This window comes from Coregonus clupeaformis, chromosome 33, assembly GCF_020615455.1.
Source record: "Coregonus clupeaformis isolate EN_2021a chromosome 33, ASM2061545v1, whole genome shotgun sequence".
NCBI classification, from domain to species: domain Eukaryota; kingdom Metazoa; phylum Chordata; class Actinopteri; order Salmoniformes; family Salmonidae; genus Coregonus; species Coregonus clupeaformis.
Window position 1 is genome coordinate 22,525,348 of NC_059224.1, and position 20,776 is coordinate 22,546,123.

Sequence of the window (20,776 nt, forward strand, 5' to 3'; positions counted from 1 at the left end):
ATCTAAAACAAAAATCCAGAAAATCACATTGTATGATTTTTAAGTAATTAATTTGCATTTTATTGCATGACATAAGTATTTGATCACCTACCAACCAGTAAGAATTCCGGCTCTCACAGACCTGTTAGTTTTCCTTTAAGAAGCCCTCCTGTTCTCCACTCATTACCTGTATTAACTGCACCTGTTTGAACTCGTTACCTGAATAAAAGACACCTGTCCACACACTCAATCAAACAGACTCCAACCTCTCCACAATGGCCAAGACCAGAGAGCTGTGTAAGGACATCAGGGATAAAATTGTAGACCTGCACAAGGCTGGGATGGGCTACAGGACAATAGGCAAGCAGCTTGGTGAGAAGGCAACAACTGTTGGCGCAATTATTAGAAAATGGAAGAAGTTCAAGATGACGGTCAATCACCCTCGGTCTGGGGCTCCATGCAAGATCTCACCTCGTGGGGCATCAAAGATCATGAGGAAGGTGAGGGATCAGCCCAGAACTACACGGCAGGACCTGGTCAATGACCTGAAGAGAGCTGGGACCACAGTCTCAAAGAAAACCATTAGTAACACATTACGCCGTCATGGATTAAAATCCTGCAGCGCACGCAAGGTCCCCCTGCTCAAGCCAGCGCATGTCCAGGCCCATCTGAAGTTTGCCAATGACCATCTGGATGATCCAGAGGAGGAATGGGAGAAGGTCATGTGGTCTGATGAGACAAAAATATAGCTTTTTGGTCTAAACTCCACTCGCCCTGTTTGGAGGAAGAAGAAGGATGAGTACAACCCCAAGAACACCATCCCAACCGTGAAGCATGGAGGTGGAAACATCATTCTTTGGGGATGCTTTTCTGCAAAGGGGGCAGGACGACTGCACCGTATTGAGGGGAGGATGGATGGGGCCATGTATCGCGAGATCTTGGCCAACAACCTCCTTCCCTCAGTAAGAGCATTGAAGATGGGTCGTGGCTGGGTCTTCCAGCATGACAACGACCCGAAACACACAGCCAGGGCAACTAAGGAGTGGCTCCGTAAGAAGCATCTCAAGGTCCTGGAGTGGCCTAGCCAGTCTCCAGACCTGAACCCAATAGAAAATCTTTGGAGGGAGCTGAAAGTCTGTATTGCCCAGCGACAGCCCCGAAACCTGAAGGATCTGGAGAAGGTCTGTATGGAGGAGTGGGCCAAAATCCCTGCTGCAGTGTGTGCAAACCTGGTCAAGACCTACAGGAAACGTATGATCTCTGTAATTGCAAACAAAGGTATCTGTACCACATATTAAGTTCTGCTTTTCTGATGTATCAAATACTTATGTCATGCAATAAAATGCAAATTAATTACTTAAAAATCATTCAATGTGATTTTCTAGATTTTTGTTTTAGATTCCATCTCTCACTGTTGAAGTGTACCTATGATAAAAATTACAGACCTCTACATGCTTTGTAAGTAGGAACACCTGCAAAATCGTCAGTGTATCAAATACTTGTTCTCCCCACTGTATGTAAAGACAAGATTAAATCAAGAACAGTCTAATGGATGACAATATTAGCCTTGTGAATGATATTATAATTTGTGAATGATGCCCAGCTTGTGTGCAGTAAGGCAAGAAATAGCGCATGTCTTTTTTTGCAACTTTTCCTAATCATAGTTGCACACCTCATGTAGCCTAGCCCGTAGGCCTATATGTTTTGATAAGGTTTGTATCACAACTAAAGTTGCCAAATAACTTAAGCACATTAATCCGCTTTAGAACAGGTGTATAGCCTATCTGATCTGTTGGGTCAGCCTCATTGCTTAAAAAAGGTTTTTTGATGCTAGTGGTTGTATTAATTTGGGATCTATCGCATCCCACAACTTTCCCAGACTGTGTTTGGAATATTTATTTCTCACACAGAATACAATAGGTCAACTTTTGTACTATGGGGGATAGTAGATTGACATAGGCATTATCAAGTGCTTGTCAAATTGTGAATGAGAGACTGATGAAGTGTGTACAGCCTACACAAAAAACAAAGTAGAGCTCATGCCTTTCATGCAACTTTCTTCAAATCATCATTAAAGTCGCATCATGCAGCCTTAGAATGTATTAAAAATCTAAATGGATAGCCCAACGTTTGTATCACAACTAAAGTTACATAAATAACTCTAAATTAAGCATATAGGAGGACCTGTTTCATTGTTAACCGCTCAACACAGAATAGCCGCATGTGCACACTCCCTCAAATCATTTGGAGAAAATATCCTTTCTATTTTATTCAGCTATGTTCAATTGTATTCCTCATACTATAAAATAATACAACAGAATTCAAAGCAAATCTTGTCCGCTAAATGAACTAGTGTAGCCCACAGCCATATGGCATAGCCAGATCAGGGCCTAACATAAGGACAACTCAGAGTATGCTATTCTGTTCTTCTGAAATAGACTACATTTTCTCCATATCATGTTTCTTTAGACCTTTCTAAAATAAATAATGGATTTATTGTGATGGTGTAGGCTATATTACATGGATTTATTAGACTTTTTTAAATGTAGATGTTCCAAAGGTCTGCATCAGTGGCTTGTAGGCTATGCGTGGAAGCCAGAAGATGCTAAATGTGTTTATGTTAATTAACGGTCAATTACCGTGAGTCCGGCAGTTATTTGCTTGACAATCAACGGCTGACAAAATGTCATGACCGCCACAGCTTAATTTTGGATGCACTTTTTTTACCCCCTTGTTCTCCCCAATTGCGATCCAGTCTCATCGCTGCAACTCCCCAATGGGCTTGAGAGAGGCGAAGGTCGAGTCATGCATCCTCCAAAACATGACCCGCCAAACCACGCTTCTTAACACCCGCCCGCTTAACCCGGAAGCCAGCTGCACCAATGTGTCAGAGGAAACACAGTCCAACTGACGACCGAAATCAGTCTGCAGGCGCCCGGCCCGCCACAAGGAGTTGCTAGAGCACGATGAGCTAACCCGGACGACGGGTCCCCTAACCCGGACGACGCTGGGCCAATTGTGCGCCGCCCTATGGGACTCCCGTTGAGACACAGCCTGGGATGGAACCCGGGTCTGTTGTGATGCCTCAAGCACTGTGATGCAGTGCCTTAGATCGCTGCGCCACTCAGGAGGCCCTTGGATTCACTTTTATTGTAAATAAGAACATTATATGTTTCTGAACACTGAACACTACTACCATGATTACGGATAATCATAAATGAATTGTGAATAATGATGAGGTTGAAGTTACAGATGCACGAAGATCATGCCCCCAAAACATTACCAATAACAGGGGAGGTTAGCATGTCTTGGAGGTATGATATTTATGCCTCTAACTTTCTCACTCATCATTATTCACAATTAATTCATGATTATCCGTAATCATGGTAGAATCCACATGAATGTAGAAGTGTTCAGAAACATACTGTATTATATTCTTATTTACAATAAAAGCGACTCAAAAATGACACAATACGTTATTGACCATTAATTTCAAGTAGGCAAAACAGAATCCGAAATACAACCAAAACAAACTGCAAATGCGTCCACCAAGTTTGTAGAGTCACAAGCTTGATCTAGTCATTGAATGCTAGGAATATGGGACCAAACACTAAACTTTGGACTAAATGTAATACACTATAAGTGAATTTGTCCTTCAAATGGGGGGATGACACCTTCAAATGGGGGGACTAGATACATAAAGTGCCTTAATTTTTTTACGGTAAAACATACACTACCAGTCAAAAGTTTGGACACACCTAGTCATTCAAGGGTTTTTCTTTAATTTTTATTATTTTTTACATTGTAGAATAATAGTGAAGACATCAACACTATGAAATAACACATATGGAATCATGTAGTAACCCAAAAAGTGTTAAAAATATATATTTTACATTTGAGATTCTTCAAATAGCCACCCTTTGCCTTGATGACAGCTTTGCACACTCTTGGCATTCCCTCAACCAGCTTCATGAAGTAGTCACCAGGAATGCATTTCAATTAACAGGTGTGCCTTCTTAAAAGGGGGGGGTATACAGAAGATAGCCCTATTTGGTAAAAGACCAAGTCCATATTATATTAAGAAACGACAGTCCATCATTACTTTAAGACATGAAGGTCAGTCAATACGGAAAATGTCAAGAACTTTTAAAGTTTCTTCAAGTGCAGTCACAAAAACCATCAAGCGCTATGATGAAACTGGCTCTCATGAGGACCGCCACAGGAATGGAAGACCCAGAGTTACCTCTGCTGCAGAGGATAAGTTCATTCGAGTTACCAGCCTCAGAAATTGCAGCCCAAATAAATGCTTCACAGAGTTCAAGTCACAGACACATCTCAACATCAACTGTTCAGAGGGGATCAGGCCTTCATGGTCGAATTGCTGCAAAGAAACCACTACTAAAGGACACCAATAAGAAGAAGAGACCTGCTTGTTCCAAGAAACACGAGCAATGGACATTAGACCGGTGTAAATGTGTCCTTTGGTCTAGAGTCCAAATTAGAGATTTTTGGTTCCAACCGCCGTGTCTTTGTGTGACGCTGTGTGGGTGAACGGATTATCTCCACATGTGTATTTCCCACCGTAAAGCATGGAGGAGGAGGTGTTATGGTGTGGGGTGCTTTGCTGGTGACACTGTCTGTGATTTATTTAGAATTCAAGGTACACTTAACCAGCATGGCTACCACAGCATTCTGCAGCGATATGCCATCCCATCTGGTTTGGGCTTAGTGGGACTATCATTTGTTTTTCAACAGGACAATGACCCAACACACCTCCAGACTGTGTAAGGGCTATTTTATGTCACGCCCTGGCTCTGGTACTCTGTTATGTTGAGCCAGGGTGTGTAGTTTCATTGTGTTGGTGTTCTAGGGTCTTTATCTAGCTCATGTGTTTCTGTGTTGGCCGGGGTGGTTCTCAATCAGAGGCAACGAGTGTCAGCTGTTGCTTGTTGTCTCTGATTGGGAACCATACTTAGGCAGCCTGTTTTGCCACAGTGGTTGTGGGATCTTGTTCCGTAAGGTTGGTTTTGTGTTTAACCCAGGACTTCACGTATCGTTTTGTTGTTTTGTGTTGTGTGCAAAGTACTAATTAAAAAGTATGTACGCATATCACGCTGCGCCTTGGTCCACTTCCTTCAGCGATCGTGACATTTTACCAAGAGAAGGAGAGTAATGGAGTGCTGCATCAGATGACCTGGCCTCCAAAATCCCCCGACCTCGACCCAATTGAGATGGTTTGGGATGAGTCGGACGGCAGAGTGAAGGAAAAGCAGCCAACAAGTGCTCAGCATATGTGGGAACTCCTTCAAGACTGTTGGAAAAAGCATTCTAGGTGATGCTGGTTGAGAGAATGCCAAGAGTGTGCAAAGCTGTCATCAAGGCAAATGGTGGCTATTTGAAGAATCTCAAATGTAAAATATATTTTGATTTTATTAACACTTTTTGGGTTACGACATGATTCCATATGTGTTATTTCATAATTTTGATGTCTTCACTATTATTGTACAATGTAGAAAATAGTAAATAAAGAAATAAAGAAAAGCCCTTGAATGAGTAGGCGTGTCCAAACTTTTGACTGGTACAGTATATGAAAATACCTTCAAATAAAAGCTGACATTCTGTACTGTCGCCTCAAATAAAACATTTGATCTCAAATCCAAAATGCTGGAGTATAGAGACAAATTAAAAGTTTCAGCTTCACTGTCCAAAATATACGTAGGGGAGTGTATATGTGGAGGTAGAGTGAGTACAAATAAGGGTTGAGCAAGAAGGGTTTGGAGTGAAGGGTGGAGTGGGGTTGTGGGAATGATATGAAGATAAGGTGGAGTGATATAGGAAAGTAGGAATGAAGAGGGGTTGAGGATGACACATAGGGGGTCTAGGGCTAGATACTGGAGGTGTGTGGGTGTGAGATGGAATAACTAAATAGTTGTGGTGTTTGGAGGGATTGGGGTGTTTACCTTGGATACAGGGCTCACTGCTTCTTCCTCATCCTCCCCCTCTGGGTCCTTATCCTGAAAAGCGACAAACAGCAGGGTCAGTAACCAGAGGCAACACACACACACAGAGTTAACTAAAGAGATATTACATACATTTACATAATGTAGCAGACGCTCTTATCATAGTACACTGAGTGGAACATCATACAGCATACTTAGCATTCAGTAGACCTCAGCCCTATTACTCTGGACCCTGAGGCTAACAGCCACAAACTAGAACTCAGAGTTATTACCACTCCCCCCCCCCCAACACACACACACACATTCGTAGACATGTTCACATATAGACACACACACAGGATCTGAGTCTAGAGGAGTGTGTGCAGGCCTTCCTGTAAGGCAGAGGTATTTCTGGAACAGTAACATCAACACTGCCTCTGGGGGGAAGGCCTCAGAACTCCCCCTTTACTCAGAGAACAGAGAAACTACCTTGGGGAAGTGAAACACAGGAGAGGATATAGATGACAAATAGGGGTCCTCTGTTCTGCTCTATAACATTTACCAGTCTGGACTTAAAAAGAGAGATGGTGATTGATAATGGTAATTTACATTGATAGAGTGTGAATGTTGCATTATCAAAGTTGTATTATAAATCTTGTAGATAATCTGAGGACAACTGACTGTGTTGTGTGTGAGGTAAATGATTGAATTTTTAGTGGGGTGGGGCGGTAGTTTGACATGTCAGGGCAGAGCCTTCTGGGACACAGCCACCTGAACAGATCAAAGTCACCACAGTCACAACAGGCCCAGTCTAATTACTACAATTTATTGATGCAGAAAGCATTAATGACACACAGACAGAGAAGGGAGGGAGAGGAGGGGAGAGAAAGATGAGAGGTCGATGGACAGAGAGAGGGAGAAGAGGGAGGGGAGAGGAAGGAGACAGAGAGGGAGAGAGAGAGAGGGAGAGAGAGAGAGAGAGAGAGAGAGAGAGAGAGAGAGAGAGAGCGGGAGAGAGCAAGAGAGAGCGCGAGAGAGAGAGAGAGAGAGAGAGAGAGAGAGAGAGAGAGAGAGAGAGAGAGAGAGAGAGAGAGAGAGAGAGAGAGAGAGAGATTTTAATTGATTAGGATCCCCATTAGCCGACTCCAATGATGACAGCTAGTCTTACTGGGGTCCGAAACATAACGAAAAAGACAGTACAGACAAAAGACGTACATTTAAAAACATGAACATCTAGTGTGTGTGTGTGTGTGTGTGTGCATCTATCAGTTACACATACAGTGCATTCAGAAAGTATTCAGACATCTTCCTTTTTCCATATTTTGTTATATTACAGCCTTATTCTAAAATGGATTGCAAGTTCAGAAAGTCACCTGTAATGATTTAGAGGCATCAGTCAAGATAAATGCTCCTACAATCATTCACTTCACTAAAATAATCAACATCATATTGCAATAGGGAACACATTCCTGCATTATGACAAAGCGTTTTTATTATATTTGTATAATTGGGGCCTATGGGGCAGATGCAGTGTTTGATCCTCTGTCTCAACAGCAGGATTAGCTCTCCTCTCCTTTATTTTCCTCCACCGTTCATGATTAAACGAGTAGAGGTGAAGTCCTCTGAAGTCAGTATTTAGATTCAAAATCTGGTAATCCTGCTTCACAGGGAGCAGTATTACAGCGGTATTACAGTAGTATTAAAGCAGTATAATAGTTCATACACCCAGTGCCCTGCAAACACTAACCCCCCCTCCTCCTCTCTCACCCTGGTGAACCTTCCTCCCACAGTAACATCACAGAGACAGTCAGGACTAGGAGGATCTTGTTGCGAGGAGAGTGGAGCGAAAGCAAGCTGTAGCATGGGCCCGGAGCCCTAGAGCACAGTGGAGAAAGAAGATATTAACTTCCAATCTGTTCTCTTTCCTCCCTACCCCCTAAACAATCTCTCCCTGTCTACAAATAGTTGACTCTCCCTCTTTAATGCCTCTCTCACTTTTTCTCTACCTCCTTTCTCTCTATCTCCTTTCTGTCTCTTACTGAGTGTATCTCTCGCACTCTCCCTCCCTCTCTCCTTCCATCTGCCCTTCCCTCCCTCCCTTCCTCTCTCTGGGTGAGGCAGATCTGCCACCTGGCCCTCTCCCAACAGAACCCATTTTGCCCAGGGACCTAAACTGAAGGAAGGGAAAAAGCTCTTCCTCAGACAAAATAAATAACAGAACATTCAGAGACTCTCCTGTCAGACCTTGTTCTGGTCTCCATTTTTCCCTGATACGAGGGGAGAAAGCTTCTGTAAGAACATTTTATGATTTGACCTCTGACCCTGGATGCACTTTACTACCATGCATGGCTTCATGAGGAGACCTCACTGATTACTTTCCCAGGCCCCAGGGATAGGTTATAACTAAACCTGGACTGGGATCAGTTCTCTCTACTCATAACATTCACCATCTGGAATGATAACATAAAACTAACCCTGAATCAGTTCTTATGGGCAACCTCCACATAGAGCCTTTCCCAGGGCAGGAGCAGGGACCACCCAATAAGGCAGGGGCCATGATTTTCCCTTGGTGATTTACAGTATCTAACAGACTAATGTGAGAGTGTTGGCCAACTCTGTCTCTCCACACGATCAAACCGACATTAGAGAACACTCAGATTGATGTTAGAACAAGTAGTGTAAATATCCCCTGATTATTAGAAAGATTGGACACTGTTTTGGGAAAGCAGAAATGCCTGTGTCACACCGTGAATAGAAAGTCCTCTAAAGATAAGCCTTCAGATAGTGTACATATAGCCAACCAGTGCAGTTTTGGCCTCATCCTCAACGTAATAGGCCTGGAGTGTGTGTATATGTGTGTGTGTCAGAAAGGGGATGTTCTCTCCTATCCGGGGCTTTCCCCCTGTCCCCAGCAGCCTGACAGAGGCCAGCTGCCTGGGCGAATATGGGGGATAGAAGAAGTACCTCACAGGCCCCACACATGCTGGGGTACTCACCTGGGAAATAGGCTAGAGGGGAGCGGAGTGTGTGTGCATGCGTCTGTGTGTGTGAGGCAGTTTTGTTTAAGGGGATCTTATCTTAGCAGCTGATGTGCTATTTTATTTTTGTGTGTGAGGATCAGCTTATCTTTTCTTATCCCTTGTTTTCCATAACAGAGGACTGACTCCATAGCTTCAAATTTGACCCATAGAACACTTTCCATGCCGGTGTACAGATGTAGGATCTTAATTTTATACCCCTGTTGCAGGATAACTTTTCTACAATGCAGGAAATTAAAAACTTGTAGTGTATTTGAGGTTTAAAAAGGCTTCTGAAGTTTGTAATTTCCACTTTGACATTTCAGACCTGATTTTCCATTACAAAAAATTTAGCAACCCCTACAGAAATGTCCATTAATTATAATCCACATTTCCTGTTGCTGCAGGATTATTTTCCTGATATAGCAAACTGGCTCAAATTAAGATTTTATGATATTGAAGCTAGTGTAGGCTACAATTAAACTCCATGTAATTAATGTCAAGGAACCATATCAATAGTTAAAAAGGATTATGAAAAGGACTACACTGAGATCATATTCTTCATGCTGGAAGAAGGACATGCTTGACAGATGTTGCATGACGTCTATTGGACACATTTTCGCGTTCAATCAATAGGCTACACTGTAAAGGGGTTGCCATGAATTTGACAGTATCTTACAGGCAGCTCGTGGCGAGTAAAATTCTGTATTTCTTATTACAGTACACCTACTGTTATATAAATACTGTATCAAAGCAAGTACTGTGTAATGACACACACTACAATATCGTAAAATGTATTGTATTATACTTTATTTTTTTATCTATGCTACCATAATCAGAATGAATTAATGAATGAAATTCATTGAGGAGAGGGGTCCATTTTTCATCTCATAGGGCACTATAACAACATAGGAGTTAAATTGGTACAGCATTCTCACTTACGGGTGCAACAAATATAGCCTCTTATAAGGCACGCCTCAAAATATGTTAATAAGCTAGAAACAACAATACCATGCATCCACTAGTGGTCAAAAGGTTTTTGGCGCTCCAAAGATACGGTACGGTACTGTATTCTGTGGGGTGGAATTACAGCACTATTCGAAATACAGCAATTTTTGCACCATAATTTACAGTATGCTTCAATAAAACATTTTGTACAATTGGACAGCTTCACTGATGCACTTAAGGGTTGCCTATAGGACTAAAGTTTATTGAAATCCACACTCCCCTATGTATTTATTTGGACAGTGAAGCTAAAACTTTTTATTTGGCTCTTTACTCCAGCATTTTGGATTTGAGATCAAATGTTTTATGTGAGGCGACAGTACAGAATGTCACCTGTTATTTGAGGGTATTTTCATATATTCATATATACTTTTGGTGAGGTATGCTATTTATGCTTCTGTAACTTTCTCACTTATCATTATTCACAATTCATTCATGATCATCCGTAACCACGTTTAAGAAACGTTTTGCAACAGAATCGGCGGAATGAATAAACCCCTGATAACCCGCACACACAATTCACTTTCATAGCAGCCACATAGTCCTACAGCATTATCACTTTGCTCTTTGTATAATTCCTTCTCCTCCTCTCACCGTTTCCCTTCGCTTGCATTCCTCTCTGTTTGAGTCAGGTTGTTGAGTAGGCTAAATTAGCTGCATTCATTAGCTAAGTAAGTGAAAGGTAAATTAAGAAGAAGAAAAAGAAAACTACGAAATATAGCTAGCTCTCCCTCTCTGCTGCTTCTCCTTCATTTTTGAAGAAATTAATTTGTCTTTGCTTGATAGCCGTGTAGGCTAAGTCTTACATTTTTGTTTGGTCTAGCCATGATACCAGCTAGCTACAATGACATCATTAATTTGTTCAAAACTGTTCAACTATTGTCTTTCTCTCTCTTTGAGTCAACTACTCACCACATTTATGCACTGCAGTGCTAGCTAGCTGTAGCTTATGCTTTCAGTACTAGATTCATTCTCTGATCCTTTGATTGGATGGACAACATGTCAGTTCATGCTGCAAGAGCTCTGATAGGTTGGAGGACATCCTCCAGAAGTCGTCGTAATTACTGTGTAAATGTTGTATTTCTTTATTTAAATTTTTTAGCAGACGCTCTTATCCAGAGCGACTTACATTACACTTACAGAGTGCATACATTATTTTTTTCAAACACAATTTTTGCAAACACCATGCTCTACCAACTGAGCTACATCCCTGCTGGCCATTCCCTCCCCTACCCTGGACGACGCTGGGCCAATTGTGCGCCACCCCATGGGTCTCCCGGTCGCGGCCGGCTACGACAGAGCCTGGATCTATAGAAGGAAGTGAGAACCATCAGCCTCCTAGGTTTTGTATTGAAGTCATTGTACCCAAAGGAGGACAGAAAATAGCTGTCCTCCTTTTTATTTTTCTGAAATTCACTGAGTAGGATGATCCTTCCCTTCCTCCTCTGAGGAGCCTCCACTGATCCACATTAATATAGAACTGTTCAGAAACATATTCTATTCTTATTTACAATAAAAGTGACTCCAAAATGACACAATATGCCTACATTATTTGCCCTTCATTTCTATTGGGCACAACATAATCCTAAACACAACCAAACCAAACAGTTCAGAGTCAGTCACAAGCTTGATGTAGTCATTGCGTGCTATGAATGTGGGACCAAATAATACACTTTCGACTAAATGTAATACTCTAAGGGCCAATAGGGGCTCCCGAGTGGCGCAGCGGTCTAAGGCACTGCATCTCAGTGCTTGAGGCGTCACTACAGGCCCCCTGGTTCGATTCCAGGCTGTATCACAAGGCCGTGATTGGGAGTCCCATAGGGCGGCGCACAATTGGCCAAGCGTCGTCCGGGTTTGGCCGGTGTACGCCATCATTGTAAATAAGAATTTGTTCTTAACTGACTTGCCAAGTTAAATATAAATAAAATAGCCCTAAGTGAATCTGTCAAAATACTTATGACACCTTCATATGGGGGGACTACATACATAAAGTGCACTCATTTCTAAACGGTAAAACAGATATGTATGAAAATATACCCTCAAAAAGTGACATTCTGTACTGTAGCCTCATATAAAACATTTTATCTCAAATCCAAAATGCTGGAGTATAGAGCCAAATTAAAAGTTTTGGTATAAAATAGGATATAACCTACCTACTATTCCGAAAACAAATCAAATATTTAGGCCTGTGTCCTATGTGTGTTTCAGAGACAAGTTATTTGGACTAGGCCTATATCAGATCTAACTGTTGATCATAAACACACGAAACGAAAACACCGGCTAAAACAGCTATCCAATGTGCGCTATAATCCCTATTATTTATTTGTGCCAGCTGCTTGCCTGTTCTCTTACCTTGTAAGTGTGTTGGTGATGCCAGGATATTTCGTCCTCCTCCGACGCATAATCCACCAACACTTTGCTTTTGCTTTTCTTGAACATCTTTCCAATTTTCTCTGTAATCAATCTGGACGCGTGTACATCAAAACGCAGCGAAGAGTTCGTTCTGTCAAACTTGGCTGCGTCCGCCGCTTCCAGTGGGAGTGATTTTTCCCTTTTCTCGAGAGATCGTAAGGAAGCACCACGGCTGTGGTTACTACAACAGATCTTGGAGCCTTTCCATGAAAACAGCTTTTTAGGCAAGCGACTTTATGCAGCGCCAACCTCCGGTTCAGATACGTTTTGGTGTAGGCCTATTTGATGTAGCCTATATCTGTTTGCGGAATCTCGACCACCACCTGGATCTCCTCCCACGTCGGCTCCTCCCATATCCCCCTATATGAGTCCCGTTTTATGGTTGCCATGGTACTTTGAGGAGTGTTGTATTTTCCACCTTTGAAGTCACTGGGCTGAGATTAGGCAGAGGTGTTGGAACTTTTTCTAAAGTGGAAACTAGGATTTGTTGAAATGTGGTATGGTAGTGCCTCTGAAACCTTATATTTAGATTCAAACCAACCAACCATTATCTGCATTCGTGCAATGATTTGGTAGCTTTAGGACTGATTTGGAAATGAATTGGACATTGTGCCTTGGCTTAGTAGCCCCTAGTCCTAATTAAACAAATGAGGTGACAAGATAGCACACAATGCCCTATCATCCCTTGAACTAATTTGAATGTAAATGGTTCATGCAAATACTTCTCATCATCTCAGAGATTATGTTCTCTGTGTGTGTGTGTGGGGGGGGGTTGCATCACAATCATGCCCATTGGAAGATCAATAGATGTAAGGAAATACAAATAAACCAACAAAAACAAAGTGATTTCATGACTCATCATAATAGCCTATATGTAACTCAGAATAACAATTGGAGTTCAGATTGAAATAGGAGAGATGCAGTTCAGTGGTGTGAGTATGCATGAAACCAGGCAGCTCTGATTAAAGTTAGCCTTGTGGTTTAACAGAGTGGTCAAAAAGCTGGACTCCTGCTTATTTTCACTCTCCCCCTCTCTCCCTCCTCTCTCCTTTCAAAGCCTGAGGCCTCGGGAACAAATTACACATTATGCTGCTGACTGGTCCCTAAAATATGCTTGCTAACACCGTTCACCTGATCCTCAGGATCTGGCTACATTTCTATGGCTGCAACTTCATAGCTAAGTCAATTAGGATTGTAAGATTGTTAAATAACTATAACAATTAGGGTTTCAGAGTTTCTGCATCATCGTTTAGATGTACCTTTAAACAATGTATGTTGTTCCTTTGATGGCACATTCTATTAGGGATCTGTGATGTTTAGCATGTGGAATTCACATCTAAAGTGACTAAAAAGGTTTACCACTTGTTGTGTACATTATGCAATGTGAAGAGGTACTGTGTAGGTTGAGAAATTCCCTGAAAGTGGTGTATTGAGAGTTGTCATTATCTGGTTATGCGTGTGTGGATTAATGGAAGTGCTTTCAAACCATAAATGCAATCTTAACCTCTGACACTAACTTTAACCCCCCCTAACCCTAACCCTAACCCTAGATTAGGAACAAATAGCTCATGCACTTGCTCAATGCCTTAGCTCTGACGACATCCCCACTTTTGTGAATTCTGTATGGCAAGCTGGTGATGTGTTGTAAGTGACGGTTAATGTCCGGTCAGTGAGGTCAGTGCGTCGCTTACAAGGGGGAGTGTCCATAACAAGAGTGACCTATTAATGAGGTAGGTCATTTTCATTGACCTATCACTGTGGGTCACCATAAGAGCAAGTTTCTATAAATAAACATTTCCAGGAGTTGTATACATATGTAAATGAGGGTTTTGTGTTTCCCTTGGGCATGACCCAACTGGGCACATGTAGAACATGTGTCCATAATCCTCATCGGACAGTAGGCTAATTGTTTAATCGTCCCTGTCCACTGACGATGACGACTTTGTCAGTCAGAGTTCTCACACACCCCGCCCACACTACCAATCACACCATGATCTGCACTCAATGGCCTTCTCTCACTCCATCCACTGGGAAAATCCCTGTACTGTGTGTGTGTGTGCATGTGTGTGTGTATGTGTATGTGTATGTGTGTGTGTGTGTGTGTGTGTGTGTGTGTGTGTGTGTGTGTGTGTGTGTGTGTGTGTGTGTGTGTGTGTGTGTGTCGTGTGTGGTCAATTATAGCTGTCTCCCACATCACTAATAATAATGATCTGTAACTGCTCCCAGGGTTTCAGGGTTAACACAGTGTTGGAAGTCTGAAATGGGACTACCCTGACTCAGCATCTATCTGATGGGATTTTATCCACCATGATGACCTGAGGGACCACTGTAAGTCTCTTTAGCCAAGACCTGGAAGGACAGTTGCTATGATGCGCTCTCACAACTGAGTAGGATCAAGTTCAAAACCCTTTTCCTTTTATTTTCTATTTTTTCCCCCTCCTCCTCAAGTCAAAAACATCCATTCATCATAATTACCTCAGGAGAATGTCACAGAGAGATAGTGCCTTTGTTGATTGTCTCAAGGGTTTTCCTCCTGCTCTCTCTCTCCCTCTCAGAGTCTCCGGCTCCCAACAATGGCTGTGTTTGTGAGGGGTGTTTGTCAAAGCGGATTGTTAGCAGCAGGCTCGTTAAAGAGTACCAAGTAAAAAGGGACGGTGGGGAATGGAATGTGAGACTAACAGAAGGGGTCAAAGGTTAGAGATTGAAGGGGGATAGGGGGATGTTCAAAACATGTTCAAATAACTTATTTTCTTTAACTAGTCAGAGGGTCTAATGGTGCTGAACGGGTATTTGAGTGTAGTAGGGCAACCTGCCTGTTACACTTTAACACTGAAACCAGTGGAAAATACGTGCCCTTCCTCCAAAACGAAGTCTTGGTGCTTTGAATGAAGCAGCTCAAGTTTTTTTTCCATCCCCACTTCTTGCCCCAGAACAGGTGGTTGTGAATGGGGTTTGGGCTTCTGGCAATCCACTGTACCAACCAAACTCCTGTGTGTTAGGATCATCCTCTCTACCTACAGTATGACATCCTGTCGGCATCCGATTTGCTCTTCCAATGAGGCCGGTCCAATTCCATTCAGAACAAGATCCATTCAAGACACGTCGTCAACTCTGTACCACCATAACCTGCATGGTAACAGAGCCCTAAAATAGCACGGATGTGTCTTTGCATAAAACCTATTTGTTAGCGTGCAAAAGTGGGCTGCTATCTTCAGTTCAGAGACGATGACATGGCCACCGGCCACTAGTGTCCAAGATCGATAGCTGACCTTTCAGGTTACGATTATTCCTGTCCTTTCCTACTGTGTGAAGTTTATGGGTTATCAGCTCTCTCTCTCTCTCTCTCTCTCTCTCTGTGTGTGTGTGTGGGTGTGTGCGTCTGTGTTCGTCTGTGTGCATTTGTGTGTGTCTGTATGTGTGTGTGTGTGTGTGTGTGTGTGTTAGGGAGGGGTTGGAAAAAAGTCCTTACACACGAGAGAGAGTTTAATGAGATCAGGAGAAGAGGACACACTGAAACCAGGCTAAACCATTCCACAGTTAAAGAAGAACCACCACAGGAATGTGCTGCGTCACACTGAGGACTGTTACAGGAGTGGGTCGCAGTTCCGGAGCGACCCACTAGGTGTCATCCTACGACAACCATAGGCACCTCCTCACTCACAGTCAGGACTAATTATCTGCCTATTGGTGTCACCTGTGTCTATCTGACTCACCTGTGTATTTATGCCCTCACTTCCCTGTGTTCCCTTGCTCAGTTTTCTCTGCTAGTTCCTTGATGTCAAGCAGTACGTATCAGTGTCGGATCACGTGACGGAGTTACAGGTACTCGAGAAGTGTTCTCCCTGTGTCTTTGTGTTTTTCCAGTCAGAGATAGTATTTTGTATTGTTTGCTGTCAGCCTGTTTTTTGGAGACCTATGTGCTCCTCATTTGTTTTCGTGAATAGTCTGTTGTTTTGTATCCTGGCTTTTTTACCACCAGTAAAGATCCTTGTTTCACCATCCTTGCCTACTGCCTACTGTCTATCCTGCACTGCACCTGGGTCACACCTCACACCAACCCTTACAGAGGACACACACACACACCCTTCAAAAAGTTAAAAAAGTGTGATTCATTGTTTGAACCTTATGGCCTAACAAAAGTAGGATACAGTACAGTGTACACTGCTGTTGAAATATGATTTATTTTTATTCATTTGGTTACACCTCTCATTACAGTGTCATTCATCCTGTGTTACAAGTGGCTATGGCTAAGGTTGGGGATGGGGTTGAGCCGGGGTGTAGACATGAAGCTAGGGTTTGGTTTAGGGTTATGGCTAACTTTAGGATTATTGCTGTGAGTACAGTGTGATAATGAGTAATTACAATATTGTTACACTGTAATTGCATGAGTATTGAGTAGTTACCCAGTAATGGGGTACTGTAATGTAAAGTGTTTCCATCTGTTCTATTGAACCTTTATTTCATCAGGTCTCAATTTCAGATTGACAGAATTCAGATTAACTCCATGTCGCATCAAATAAAATCCAGCCGATCTTTCTTATCTTACAGGCACCAACTAGGCAGACTCTACAGGTGAATGGCTTTCTAACAATTCAGTTTGTTTTTAAGGCTTTATGCTGTTATATAAAATGTACTGATTCGTCACAGGCCCTTAGGTCCCATTGGACTGTATTAGCCCCTGTGTCTGTTCTCTTTTGACACAGGTATGTCTAATCACACTGTACTGCAATGTGATTAGGATAGCTCAGCTCAGGGGGATAGACTCACACACACACAAACACACACACCAACACATACGCACACACACACACACACACAAGGTCCTAAAAGACCTAAGGCATGGTATGGGAGGGATTGGCTAGATCTCATTCCCTCTCCCTCTCTCCTCATATCCCTGTCCTCAGTTGCAGAGACATTCATCTCTTTGTTACTGGCTGTAAGAGAGTGTAACAAGAGCCACCTGAGGACCAGCTACTGACACAGACACACAATGGAGTAGTGTGTGTGTATGTGTGTACGTGTGTGGGTGTGTGCGCATGTGTGTGCATGTGTACGTGTTTTTCAGTAGAGCAAGTGTTACACAAGCTGTATGTATGCGTGTATACTGTATGTACGTAGCTATGTAAGAAGAGAGCATTAATGTGCGTCTGTCTTCCCTCCCTAAGACCCTGAGGCCGATAGTGACCTGATAAAAGCCCAGGCAAACATGTGTGTCTCTCTAAAATGTTTCAGACAAGCTGTTGTGTGTGTTGTGTGTTTGTGTGCGGGTGCGTGTGTGGTACTTTGTCATTCCCCGTTTATTTAGGTTCATTTCTTATTGGAAAGCTCCTCAGCTCTAAGCTGTTGTTTGTGTGAAAGCCCTGGGCGGATTGCGTGATGCCGTAACCTGCACTAGCCGTTACTGGGATGGAGTTTGGAGCGGGCTGGGCCCCTAAAGGAGCTTACTGCTAACTGGGTCAGTTCTTAGCACCGGGCGGCCATACAGCCTTAGCCTTGACCGTGAACAGCGTCGTGCTAACCACCAGTCTGAGTGGGCGATCACCTTACTGGGACCGCAGCAATCTGCTTCCTGAGCACATTGTTCTTAAAATCTCAGCGGTACATGAAATGGGAAATTGGGGAAAATGTGGGCCTGCAAAAGTAAAATCATTACTGACATCTAGTGAGTAGAATCAGCATTTCATTATAATCTGTGTTTTTTTTTTTTACTGCCAAACATGACGAGAAAGGTGAAGAATACAGAGACAATTTCATCAGTTTATAGGTTTTTATTCATAGTATTGATACATGCTGTATCATAACAATAAACAAAAATAGATATTCAAAGGTGCTTTGTGAAGCAGTAAGAACGCTTCAATTCACTATGGCATTCCTAAACGACATTGACAACATTGTTACATTTAGCAACAATACAAAGACAGGCCTATTCTAAGCCTTTTGGTATGAAATGTAACGTTGTAAGACAAACAGTACTGTAGCGTACTATACTTAAACAGCAATGACCCTTTACACTGTGTATGAGAACATCACTGTATGAGAACATCGCTTTCAATATCAATCATGTTCAGAATTGAATTCCATGTCAGTTCTTCACCAAGTTCATGCAACATTACATTGACTAAGATAAACTAGGGGTGTCATAACTCCTACTATGTTCCTCTCACTGGTCTGGGTCTCTATAGCAGGGTCTCTATAGCAGGGTCTCTGTAGCAGGGTCTCTATAGCAGGGTCTCTATAGCAGGGTCTCTATTTTAGGGTCTCTGACCCCTTATACTGGTGAAGCTGGACATAAAAGAGACACTTCTCCTAATTGGATCACTGGAAGATCACTGGATCATTGGACTACTACCAACAGCATGGTAATCTGTTGTATTGGAGAATACAGTGTAATTTTACATTTACATTTTAGTTATTTAGCAGACGCTCTTATCCAGTTAGTGAGTGCATACATTATTTTAAAAAATAATAATCAAACTGGCCCCCCGTGGGAATCAAACCCACAACCCTGGCGTTGCAAACGCCATGCTCTACCAACTGAGCTACATCCCTGCCGGCCATTCCCTCCCCTACCCTGGGCCAATTGTGCGCCGCCCCATGGGTCTTCCAGTCGCGGCCGGCTACGACAGAGCCTGGATTCGAACCAGGATCTCTAGTGGCACAGCTAGCACTGCGATGCAGTGCCTTAGACCACCGCGCCACATGATCCAAGGTCTGGTTACATCCACTGTTTCCTCTAAACCAGACTAGTGGGATCCCATGGTTATGACACAGTAACCTACAGTACGTTCATGTTTACAATTACAGTATACCACTAAGAAACATTCATTGTGTCGGTGATACATTCATTTGCTGTCACGTTAAAGTTATTTCCCTTATTACGAAGTGTGTATTGTATGTTCTGAATCTAAAGGAAATATAAATAGTATTTCATGCTAGCTATGTTAAGAGACCATAAGGCCATTAATCTGAACATCTCTTGATGCATGTCCCTGTTCTGACAAACATGGAGGAATCTGGGTGAATTCACACACATACGGAGGCACTCTTCCAGTGAGGTACATCCAGGGTGGCTGTCCTGGATGCCTGATACCAAACTGTGGGGCCGTGTGTGAATCCAGCTGGATCCCACCCAGTCCAGCTCTCAAACCAGGCTGGGGTCACTTTCCATGTCACTTAACCATCTACGAATCTCTTCAAGCTCCAAATATTCAGATATGTATATTATGTACATATTATGTACACATACATTCTTTAAAAAAGTGCAAATTGTAGCATTATTTAAACACCTCAGTCTGAGTGTTTTGGTGAAAATAATGAATGTAAAAATATCAATATTTTCACTGTGCAAATTCAAATAGGTTCAACAGAAAAAAGTTGGGCTTGACCAAATAAAAAAAGACAGGTCGGTTGAGTGCATTCCGAATCTTGGTCGAAGGATTTTTACTGTATTTCTTTGCATGCAAACATACCAGACAAAGAAGGTAAAGCAAGTCCTAAATTAAGGAATCATACTATTGTCTCCAGAATCAAGAGCATTAATGATTCAGACAAAATAAAACATTTAAATCCCTCTGACCAACCAGATTCTCGGAGTTCCAAGATCGCCCCCTTTAAGGCACAGAATTACAAAATAAAATGGGTGGTTAAAGTTGAGGACGTAACCAGTTCAAGAAAACATTAAGAGCTTTATAAGAATGGATTGATGTGTGTTGTCTGAATAACACTTTAACTGATTTGAAAGGGAGAGGTAGTAAACAATAAATAAATGGAGGGATAAACTTATATGGTCATAACTGTGCATATGGAACCTTAAGGTATCAATCTTCAATCTCAAACCTTTCAGAATAACAATCAAAACGTGGTTCATCCCAAACTTCAACCACAATGGGGGCAATCAAAGGGGCATGGGTAACAAACAAAAACAAAACCTTTTTAGGAAAGACAAATTATTATTGTAGTGTAAGTGGAATCCAGGGGTGTTGGATATGCTCCGGTGATCGATCTCATCCATGTTGTTGTCTTCTCGGGGTCCGGCGACCTCTGACAGGGTGGAAGGTCAGAGGTGTTGTGTCTCGTCTCATCTCAGCAGGTTAGCGGAGGGCTTGTAGTGCATGGTGAGCTGTCGCGAGCTGTACCCAGACATCCCAACTCCCATCAGCCCAAGCAGCATGGCCACCCTCGGCAACATGGGGCCCTCCCGGCTCTGCAGGATGGTCTGGGCAGCTTGAGTCTGAAAGGTCAAGAGAAAAACAATTTCTCCCTTTGCTGCAGAGGGATTTATCGTTCCACTAATACCGGAGTAGTAAAGGCCCAGTGCACTTTTGTGAAGAAAATTAAAAATCCTTCCCGCGACGGCTCTGCCATTTGGTCAAGTTTTTAGAAATTAGAGTCAGGAAGAAATAAAACCACAGTCTTCTGGGG

At 42.6% G+C, this 20,776-nt stretch overlaps 1 protein-coding gene across 2 annotated transcripts in view; it reads right to left on the reverse strand.

Annotated features, from left to right (window-relative positions):
• si:ch211-225h24.2 (uncharacterized protein LOC564539 homolog) overlaps positions 1 to 12,683 on the reverse strand; it is a 32,743-nt gene extending 20,060 nt beyond the window's left edge. Inside the window, exons 1-2 of one of the 2 annotated variants that reach the window (XM_041860377.2) lie at positions 12,296 to 12,683; positions 5,940 to 5,993 (exon numbers count right to left, since the gene is read on the reverse strand). In XM_041860377.2, coding sequence (XP_041716311.1) covers positions 5,940 to 5,993; positions 12,296 to 12,382 — 141 coding nt within the window. In that variant the 5' untranslated portion in view covers positions 12,383 to 12,683. The remainder of the gene's footprint in view (positions 1 to 5,939; positions 5,994 to 12,295) is intronic. The other variant, XM_041860378.2, reaches the window with a different exon arrangement.
• Between the last annotated feature and the right edge of the window lie 8,093 nt (positions 12,684 to 20,776).